Raw genomic sequence first — 9,948 nt, forward strand, 5'->3', positions numbered from 1 at the left:
TTAGGTGTATGTCAGTGGTTGAGGAAGGTCGCCCCGTATAGGCTGAGGAAGGTCGCCCCGTGTAGGCTGAGGAAGGTCGCCCTGTGTAGGCTGAGGAAGGTCGCCCTGTGTAGGCTGGTGAAGGTCGCCCCGTGTAGGCTGGTGAAGGTCGCCCTGTGTAGGCTGTGGAAGGTCGCCCTGTGTAGGCTGGTGAAGGTCGCCCTGTGTAGGCTGTGGAAGGTCGCCCTGGGTAGGCTGAGGAAGGTCGCCCTGGGTAGACTGAAGAAGGTCGCCCTGTGTAGGCTGATGAAGGTCGCCCTGTGTAGGCTGAGGAAGGTCGCCCTGTGTAGGCTGATGAAGGTCGCCCTGTGTAGGCTGTGGAAGGTCGCCCTGGGTAGGCTGAAGAAGGTCGCCCTGTGTAGGCTGGTGAAGGTCGCCCTGTGTAGGCTGTGGAAGTCGCCCTGGGTAGGCTGAAGAAGGTCACCCTGTGTAGGCTGAGGAAGGTCGCCCTGGGTAGGCTGAAGAAGGTCGCCCTGTGTAGGCTGTGGAAGGTCGCCCTGGGTAGGCTGAAGAAGGTCGCCCTGTGTAGGCTGGTGAAGGTCGCCCTGTGTAGGCTGTGGAAGTCGCCCTGGGTAGGCTGAAGAAGGTCGCCCTGTGTAGGCTGGTGAAGGTCGCCCTGTGTAGGCTGTGGAAGTCGCCCTGGGTAGGCTGAGGAAGGTCGCCCTGTGTAGGCTGAGGAAGGTCGCCCTGTGTAGGCTGAGGAAGGTCGCCCTGTGTAGGCTGAGGAAGGTCGCCCTGTGTAGGCTGAGGAAGGTCGCCCTGTGTAGGCTGAGGAAGGTCGCCCTGTGTAGGCTGAGGAAGGTCGCCCTGTGTAGGCTGAGGAAGGTCGCCCTGTGTAGGCTGAGGAAGGTCGCCCTGTGTAGGCTGAGGAAGGTCGCCCTGTGTAGGCTGAGGAAGGTCGCCCTGTGTAGGCTGAGGAAGGTCGCCCTGTGTAGGCTGAGGAAGGTCGCCCTGTGTAAGCTGAGGAAGGTCGCCCTGTGTAGGCTGAGGAAGGTCGCCCTGTGTAGGCTGAGGAAGGTCGCCCTGTATAGGCTGAGGAAGGTCGCCCTGTGTAGGCTGAGGAAGGTCGCCCTGTGTAGGCTGAGGAAGGTCGCCCTGTGTAGGCTGAGGAAGGTCGCCCTGTGTAGGCTGAGGAAGGTCGCCCCTGTGTAAGCTGAGGAAGGTCGCCCTGTGTAGGCTGAGGAAGGTCGCCCTGTGTAGGCTGAGGAAGGTCGCCCTGTATAGGCTGAGGAAGGTCGCCCTGTGTAGGCTGAGGAAGGTCGCCCTGTGTAGGCTGAGGAAGGTCGCCCTGTGTTGGCTGAGGAAGGTCGCCCTGTGTAGGCTGAGGAAGGTCGCCCTGTGTAGGCTGAGGAAGGTCGCCCTGTGTAGGCTGAGGAAGGTCACCCTGTGTAGGCTGAGGAAGGTCGCCCTGTGTAGGCTGATGCGCCTGTGTAGGTTGAGGAAGGTCGCTACTGTGCAGGTTGAAGAAGGTCGCCATATGCGCAGGTTTAGGAAGGTCGCCACTGTGCAGGTTGAGGAAGGTCGCCTCTGTGCAGGTTGAGGAAGGTCGCCACTTTGCAGGTTGAAGAAGGTCGTCTCTGTATAGGTTTAGGAAGGTCGCCACTGTGCAGGATGAAGAAGGTCGCCTCTGTGTAGGTTGAGGAAGGTCGCCACAAGTGCAGGTTGAGAAAGGTCGCCACAGTGCAGGTTGAGAAAGGTCGCCACAGTGCAGGTTGAGAAAGGTCGCCACATTGCAGGTTGAGGAAGGCCGCCTCTGTGTAGGGTGAGGAAGGTCGCCACAGTGCAGGTTGAGAAAGGTCGCCACTGTGCCGGTTGAGGAAGGTCGCCACTTTGCAGGATGAAGAAGATCGCCACTTTGCAGGTTGAGGAAGGTCGCCACAGTGTAGGTTGAGGAAGGTCGCCACTGTGCAGGTTGAGGAAGGTCGCCACAGTGTAGGTTGAGGAAGGTCGCCACTGTGCAGGTGGGAAAGGTCGCCACTGTGCAGGTTGGGAAAGGTCGCCACTGTGCAGGTTGAGGAAGGTCGCCACTGTGCAGGTTGAGAAAGGTCGCCACTGTGCAGGTTGAGGAAGGTCGCCCTGTGCAGGTTGAGGAAGGTCGCCTCTGTGTAGGTTGAGGAAGGTCGCCCTGTGTAGGCTGAGAAAGGTCGCCTCTGTGTAGATTGAGGAAGGTCGCCCTGTGTAGGCTGAGAAAGGTCGCCTCTGTGTAGGTTGAGGAAGGTCGCCCTGTGTAGGTTGAGGAAGGTCGCCTCTGTATAGTTTGAGGAAGGTCGCCCTGTGCAGGTTGAGGAAGGTCGCCCTGTGCAGGTTGAGGAAGGTCGCCCTGTGCAGGTTGAGGAAGGTCGCCCTGTGCAGGTTGAGGAAGGTCGCCCATGTGCAGGTTGAGGAAGGTCGCCCTGTGCAGGTTGAGGAAGGTCGCCCTGTGCAGGTTGAGTAAGGTCGCCCTGTGTAGGTTGAGGAAGGTCGCCACTGTATAAGTTGAGGAAGGTCGCCTCTGTGTAGGTCATGGAAGGTCGCCTTCCTGATGAAACAGAGCCAGGATAATAACAGTTTAGTGAATCATCTGGGACACAGCGCCAGCCCTCACAGGGTTTGGTCAATTTTATGAATATCTCCTTCCTCTCCCTGTCTCCTGCAACCCCTTCCTTCCCCTCCCTGTCTCCTGCAACCCCTTCCTTCCTCTCCCTGTCTCCTGCAACCCCTTCCTTCCTCTCCCTGTCTCCTGCAACCCCTTCCTTCCCCTCCCTGTCTCCTGCAACCCCTTCCTTCCTCTCCCTGTCTCCTGCAACCCCTTCCTTCCCCTCCCTGTCTCCTGCAACCCCTTCCTTCCTCTCCCTGTCTCCTGCAACCCCTTCCTTCCCCTCCCTGTCTCCTGCAACCCCTTCCTTCCTCTCCCTGTCTCCTGCAACCCCTTCCTTCCCCTCCCTGTCTCCTGCAACCCCTTCCTTCCCCTCCCTGTCTGCTGCAACCCCTCCCTTCCCCTCCCTGTCTCCTGCAACCCCTCCCTTCCCCTCCCTGTCTCCTGCAACCCCTTCCTTCCCCTCCCTGTCTCCTGCAACCCCTTCCTTCCCCTCCCTGTCTCCTGCAACCCCTTCCTTCCCCTCCCTGTCTCCTGCAACCCCTTCCTTCCCCTCCCTGTCTCCTGCAACCCCTCCCTTCCCCTCCCTGTCTGCTGCAACCCCTCCCTTCCTCCCCCTGTCTTCTGCAACCCCTCCCTACCCCTCCCTGTCTCCTGCAACCCCTTCCTTCCCCTCCCTGTCTCCTGCAACCCCTTCCTTCCTCTCCCTGTCTCCTGCAACCCCTTCCTTCCTCTCCCTGTCTCCTGCAACCCCTTCCTTCCTCTCCCTGTCTCCTGCAACCCCTTCCTTCCTTTCCCTGTCTCCTGCAACCCCTTCCTTCCCCTCCCTGTCTCCTGCAACCCCTTCCTTCCTTTCCCTGTCTCCTGCAACCCCTTCCTTCCCCTCCCTGTCTCCTGCAACCCCTTCCTTCCTCTCCCTGTCTCCTGCAACCCCTTCCTTCCTCTCCCTATCTCCTGCAACCCCTTCCTTCCTCTCACTGTCTCCTGCAACCCCTTCCTTCCCCCTCCCTGTCTCCTGCAACCCCTTCCTTCCTCCCCTGTCTCCTGCAACCCCTTCCTTCCCCCTCCCCTGTCTCCTGCAACCCCTTCCTTCCCCCTCCCTGTCTCCTGCAACCCCTTCCTTCCTCCCCCTTTCTCCTGCAACCCCTCCCTTCCTCCCCTGACTCCTGCAAAACCTCCCTTCTTCCCCCTGTCTCCTGCAACCCCTTCCTTCCTCCCCCCTGTCTCCTGCAACCCCTTCCTTCCTTCCCCCTGTCTCCTGCAACCCCATCCTTCCCCCTCCCTGTCTCCTGCAACCCCATCCTTCCCCCGGCCCATCAACAACCCAGCTAATCCTCTCCCTTTTTGTGTCCGGTTCTCCGCTCTCTTTTCCCTCCCTGCTGACAGCTGCTCTCTTCCTGCTGCCAACCTCCCTCCCTGCTGACAACCTCCCTCCCTGCTGACATCCTCCCTCCCTGCTGACAGTTTCCCTCCCTGCTGACAACCTCCCTCCCTGCTGACAGTTTCCCTCCCTGCTGACAGCCTCCCTCCCTGCTGACAACCTCCCTCCCTGCTGACATCCTCCCTCCCTGCTGACAACCTCCCTCCCTGCTGGCATCCTCCCTCCCTGCTGACAACCTCCCTCCCTGCTGACATCCTCCCTCCCTGCTGACAGTTTCCCTCCCTGCTGACAGTTTCCCTCCCTGCTGACAGCCTCCCTCCCTGCTGACAGCCTCCCTCCCTGCTGACAGCCTCCCTCCCTGCTGACATCCTCCCTCCCTGCTGACAGTTTCCCCTCCCTGCTGACAGTTTCCCTCCCTGCTGACAGTTTCCCTCCCTGCTGACAGCCTCCCTCCCTGCTGACAGCCTCCCTCCCTGCTGACAGCCTCCCTCCCTGCTGACAGTTTCCCTCCCTGCTGACAGCCTCCCTCCCTGCTGACAGCCTCCCTCCCTGCTGACAGTTTCCCTCCCTGCTGACAGCCTCCCTCCCTGCTTACATCCTCCCTCCCTGCTGACATCCTCCCTCCCTGCTGACAGCCTCCCTCCCTGCTGACAGTTTCCCTCCCTGCTGACAGCCTCCCTCCCTGCTGACAGCCTCCCTCCCTGCTGACAGTTTCCCTCCCTGCTGACACCCTCCCTCCCTGCTGACAGCCTCCCTCCCTGCTGACAGTTTTCCTCCCTGCTGACAGCCTCCCTCCCTGCTGACAGCCTCCCTCCCTGCTTACATCCTCCCTCCCTGCTGACAGCCTCCCTCCCTGCTGACAGCCTCCCTCCCCTGCTTACATCCTCCCTCCCTGCTGACATCCTCCCTCCCTGCTTACATCCTCCCTCCCTGCTTACATCCTCCCTCCCTGCTTACATCCTCCCTACCTGCTGACAGTTTCCCTCCCTGCTGACAACCTCCCTCCCTGCTGACAGCCTCCCTCCCTGCTGACAGCCTCCCTCCCTGCTGACATCCTCCCTCCCTGCTGACAACCTCCCTCCCTGCTGACAGCCTCCCTCCCTGCTGACATCCTCCCTCCCTGCTGACAGTTTCCCTCCCTGCTGACAGCCTCCCTCCCTGCTGACAGCCTCCCTCCCTGCTGACATCCTCCCTCCCTGCTAACATCCTCCCTCCCTGCTGACATCCTCTCTCCCTGCTGACATCCTCCCTCCCTGCTGACAGTTTCCCTTCCTGCTGACAGCCTCTCTCCCTGCTGACAGCCTCCCTCCCTGCTGACATCCTCCCTCCCTGCTGACATCCTCCCTCCCTGCTGACATCCTCCCTCCCTGCTGACATCCTCCCTACTGACATCCTCCCTCCCTGCTGACATCCTCCCTCCCTGCTGACATCCTCCCTCCCTGCTGACAGTTTCCCTCCCTGCTGACATCCTCCCTCCCTGCTGACAGCCTCCCTCCCTGCTGACATCCTCCCTCCCTGCTGACAGCCTCCCTTTCTGCTGACAACCTCCCTCCCTGCTGGCATCCTCCCTCCCTGCTGACAGCCTCCCTCCCTGCTGACAGTCTCCCTCCCTGCTTACATCCTCCCTCCCTGGTGACAGTTTCCCTCCCTTCTGACAGCCTCCCTCCCTGCTGACAACCTCCCTCCCTGCTGACAACCTCCCTCCCTGCTGACAACCTCCCTCCCTGCTGACATCCTCCCTCCCTGCTGACAGCCTCCCTCCCTGCTGACATCCTCCCTCCCTGCCTACATCCTCCCTCCCTGGTGACAGTTTCCCTCCCTTCTGACAGCCTCCCTCCCTGCTGACAACCACCCTAACTGCTGACATCCTCCCTCCCTGCTTACATCCTCCCTCCCTGGTGACAGTTTCCCTCCCTTCTGACAGCCTCCCTCCCTGCTGACAACCTCCCTCCCTGCTGACAACCTCCCTCCCTGCTGACAACCTCCCTCCCTGCTGACAACCTCCCTCCCTGCTGACAGCCTCCCTCCCTGCTGACATCCTCCCTCCCTGCTGACACCCTCCCTCCCTGCTTACATCCTCCCTCCCTGCTGACATCCTCCCCTCCCTGCTGACAACCTCCCTCCCTGCTGACAGCCTCCCTCCCTGCTGACAACCACCCTAACTGCTGACATCCTCCCTCCCTGCTTACATCCTCCCTCCCTGGTGACAGTTTCCCTCCCTTCTGACAGCCTCCCTCCCTGCTGACAACCTCCCTCCCGGCTGACAACCTCCCTCCCTGCTGACAACCTCCCTCCCTGCTGACAACCTCCCTCCCTGCTGACAGCCTCCCTCCCTGCTGACATCCTCCCTCCCTGCTGACACCTTCCCTCCCTGCTTACATCCCTCCCTCCCTGCTGACATCCTCCCTCCCTGCTGACAACCTCCCTCCCTTGCTGACAGCCTTCCTCCCTGCTGACAACCTCCCTCCCTGCTGACAGTTTCCCTCCCTTCTGACAGCCTCCCTCCCTGCTGACAACCTCCCTCCCTGCTGACAACCTCCCTCCCTGCTGACAACCTCCCTCCCTGCTGACCAGCCTCCCCTCCCTGCTGACAGCCTCCCTCCCTGCTTACAGCCTCCCTCCCTGCTGACAACCTCCCTTCCTGCTGACAGGCTCCCTCCCTGCTGACAACCACCCTAACTGCTGACATCCTCCCTCCCTGCTGACATCCTCCCTCCCTGCTGACAGCCTCCCTCCCTGCTGACAACCTCCCTCCCCTGCTGACAGCCTCCCTCCCTGCTGACAACCACCCTAACTGCTGACATCCTCCCTCCCTGCTGACAGTTTCCCTCCCTGCTGACAATTTCCCTCCCTGCTGACAGCCTCCCTCCCTGCTGACATCCTCCCTCCCTGCTGACAACCTCCCTCCCTGCTGACATCCTCCCTCCCTGCTGACAACCTCCCTCCCTGCTGACATCCTTTTCTCCCTGCTGACAGTTTCCCTCCCTGCTGACAGTTTCCCTCCCTGCTGACAGCCTCCCTCCCTGCTGACATCCTCCCTCCCTGCTGACATCCTCCCTCCCTGCTGACAGTTTCTCTCCCTGCTGACAGCCTCCCTCCCTGCTGACAGCCTCCCTCCCTGCTGACAACCTCCCTCCGTGCTGACAACCTCCCTCCCTGCTGACAGCCTCCCTCCCTGCTGACAGCCTCCCTCCCTGCTGACAGCCTCCCTCCCTGCTGACAACCACCCTCCCTGGTGACAGCCTCCCTCCCTGCTGACACCCTCCCTCCCTGCTGACAGCCTCCCTCCCTGCTGACAACCTCCCTCCCTGCTGACAGCCTCCCTCCCTGCTGACAACCTCCCTCCCTGCTGTCAGCCTCCCTCCCTGCTGACATCCTCCCTCCCCTGCTGACAGCCTCCCTCCCTGCTGACAACCTCCCTCCCTGCTGACAACCTCCCTCCCTGCTGTCAGCCTCCCTCCCTGCTGACAGCCTCCCTCCCTGCTGACAACCACCCTCCCTGCTGACAACCTCCCTCCCTGCTGACAACCTCCCTCTCTGCTGACAACCTCCCTCCCTGCTGACAACCAATCTCTTCCTCCAGTCTGTCAGTGATTAATGTTCTCCCAGCGGCATCGCGTCTTTCCTCAGCACTCTCCATCTCTTATTTTGTGTCCTTTCTCAGCGTCCTCAGCACTTGTGCCTCCTTCCTCAGCGTCCTCAGCTCTTGTGCTTCTTCCTCAGCGTCCTCAGCTCTTGTGCTTCTTCCTCAGCTCTTGTGCTTCTTCCTCAGCTCTTGTGCCTCCTTCCTCAGCTCTTGTGCCTCCTTCCTTAGCTCTTGTGCCTCCTTCCTTAGCTCTTGTGCCTCCATCCTCAGTTCTTGTGCCTCCATCCTCAGTTCTTGTGCCTCCTTCCTCAGCTCTTGTGCCGCCTTCCTCAGCGTCCTCAGCTCTTGTGCCTCCTTCCTCAGTGTCCTCAGCTCTTGTGCCTCCTTCCTTAGCTCTTGTGCCTCCTTCCTCAGCTCTTGTGCCTCCTTCCTTAGCGTCCTCAGTTCTTGTGCCTCCTTCCTCAGCTCTTGTGCCTCCTTCCTCAGCGTCCTCAGCTCTTGTGCCTCCTTCCTCAGTGTCCTCAGCTCTTGTGCCTCCTTTCTCAGCGTCCGCAGCTCTTGTGCCTTCTTCCTTAGCTCTTGTGCCTCCTTCCTCAGCTCTTGTGCCTCCTTCCTTAGCTCTTGTGCCTCCTTCCTCAGTGTCCTCAGCTCTTGTGCCTTCTTCCTCAGCTCTTGTGCCTCCCTTCCTTAGCTCTTGTGCCTCCTTCCTTAGCTCTTGTGCCTCCTTCCTCAGCTCTTGTGCCTCCTTCCTTAGCTCTTGTGCCTCCTTCCTCAGCTCTTGTGCCTCCTTCCTCAGCTCTTGTGCCTCCTTCCTTAGCGTCCTCAGTTCTTGTGCCTCCTTCCTCAGCTCTTGTGCCTCCTTCCTCAGCGTCCTCAGCTCTTGTGCCTCCTTCCTCAGCGTCCTCAGCTCTTGTGCCTCCTCCTCAGCTCTTGTGCCTCCTTCCTCAGTGTCCTCAGCTCTTGTGCCTCCTTCCTTAGCTCTTGTGCCTCCTTCCTCAGCTCTTGTGCCTCCTTCCATAGCGTCCTCAGTTCTTGTGCCTCCTCCTCAGCTCTGTGCCTCCTTCCTCAGCGTCCTCAGCTCTTGTGCCTCCTTCCGCAGGCGTCCTCCAGCTCTTGTGCCTCCTTCCTCAGCTCATGTGCCTCCTTCCTCAGTTCTTGTGCCTCCTTCCTCAGCGTCCTCAGCTCTTGTGCCTCCCTTCGTCAGCTCTTGTGCCTCCTTCCTCAGCTCTTGTGCCTCCTTCCTTAGCTCTTGTGCCTCTTTCCTCATTTCTTGTGCCTCCTTCCTCAGCGTCGTCAGTTCTTGTGCTTCTTCCTCAGCGTCCTCAGCTATTGTGCTTCTTCCTCAGCGTCCTCAGCTATTGTGCTTCTTCCTCAGCTCTTGTTCTCTTTCCTCAGTGTCCTCAGCTCTTGTGCCTCCTTCCTCAGCGTCCTCAGCTCTCGTGCTTCTTCCTCAGCGTCCTCAGCTCTTGTGCTTCTTCCTCAGCGTCCTCAGCTCTTGTGCTTCTTCCTCAGCGTCCTCAGCTCTTGTGCTTCTTCCTCAGCGTCCTCAGCTCTTGTGGTTCTTCCTCAGCGTCCTCAGCTCTCGTGCTTCTTACTCAGCGTCCTCAGCTATTGTGCTTCTTCCTCAGCGTCCTCAGCTATTGTGCTTCTTCCTCAGCGTCCTCAGCACTTGTGCTTCTTCCTCAGCGTCCTCAGCTATTGTGCTTCTTCCTCAGCGTCCTCAGCTATTGTGCTTCTTCCTCAGCGTCCTCAGCACTTGTGCTTCTTCCTCAGCGTCCTCAGCTCTTGTGCTTCTTCCTCAGCGTCCTCAGCTCTTGTGCTTCTTTCTCAGCGTCCTCAGCTCTTGTGCCTCCTTCGTCAGCTCTTGTGCCTCCTTCCTCAGCTCTTGTGCCTCCTTCCCTTAGCTCTTGTGCCTCTTTCCTCATTTCTTGTGCCTCCTTCCTCAGCGTCGTCAGTTCTTGTGCTTCTTCCTCAGCGTCCTCAGCTATTGTGCTTCTTCCTCAGCGTCCTCAGCTATTGTGCTTCTTCCTCAGCTCTTGTTCTCTTTCCTCAGTGTCCTCAGCTCTTGTGCCTCCTTCCTCAGTGTCCTCAGCTCCTGTGCTTCTTCCTCAGTGTCCTCAGCTCTCGTGCTTCTTCCTCAGCGTCCTCAGCTCTTGTGCTTCTTCCTCAGCGTCCTCAGCTCTTGTGCTTCTTCCTCAGCGTCCTCAGCTCTTGTGCTTCTTCCTCAGCGTCCTCAGCTCTTGTGGTTCTTCCTCAGCGTCCTCAGCTCTCGTGCTTCTTACTCAGCGTCCTCAGCTATTGTGCTTCTTCCTCAGCGTCCTCAGCTATTGTGCTTCTTCCTCAGCGTCCTCAGCACTTGTGCTTCTT

General features: G+C 59.9%; 2 protein-coding genes across 2 annotated transcripts; both read right to left on the bottom strand.

The window, feature by feature from the left end:
• LOC138361578 (proline-rich protein 2-like) lies at nt 1-1,516 on the bottom strand. The gene is made up of 3 exons (XM_069320835.1): nt 1,266-1,516; nt 607-1,183; nt 1-426 (listed from the first exon to the last, which is right to left on the bottom strand). The coding sequence occupies exons 1-3, from the start codon at nt 1,514-1,516 to the stop codon at nt 1-3; spliced, it is 1,254 nt and encodes a 417-aa protein (XP_069176936.1).
• Nucleotides 1,517-7,723: 6,207 nt separating this feature from the next.
• LOC138361579 (uncharacterized) lies at nt 7,724-8,599 on the bottom strand. Its single transcript, XM_069320836.1, has one exon. The coding sequence runs from the start codon at nt 8,597-8,599 to the stop codon at nt 7,724-7,726; it is 876 nt and encodes a 291-aa protein (XP_069176937.1).
• Between the last annotated feature and the right edge of the window lie 1,349 nt (nt 8,600-9,948).

The sequence above is a fragment of the Procambarus clarkii genome, unplaced genomic scaffold (genome assembly GCF_040958095.1).
Source record: "Procambarus clarkii isolate CNS0578487 unplaced genomic scaffold, FALCON_Pclarkii_2.0 HiC_scaffold_488, whole genome shotgun sequence".
Classification (NCBI taxonomy): Eukaryota; Metazoa; Arthropoda; class Malacostraca; order Decapoda; family Cambaridae; genus Procambarus; species Procambarus clarkii.

What these genes read in the sequence shown, in the direction of transcription:
- LOC138361578 (XM_069320835.1), bottom strand. Translation starts at nt 1,516, where the DNA reads ATGGCGACCTTCTTCAACCTGCACAGTAGCGACCTTCCTCAACCTACA. An exon ending in ACACAGGGCGACCTTCCTCA is followed by an intron (nt 1,184 to 1,265) that starts GCCTATACAGGG and finishes CAGCTTACACAG; the next exon opens with GGGCGACCTTCCTCAGCCTA. An exon ending in CCTTCTTCAGCCTACCCAGG is followed by an intron (nt 427 to 606) that starts GCGACTTCCACA and finishes CGACTTCCACAG; the next exon opens with CCTACACAGGGCGACCTTCA.
- LOC138361579 (XM_069320836.1), bottom strand. Translation starts at nt 8,599, where the DNA reads ATGGAAGGAGGCACAAGAGCTGAGGAAGGAGGCACAAGAGCTAAGGAA.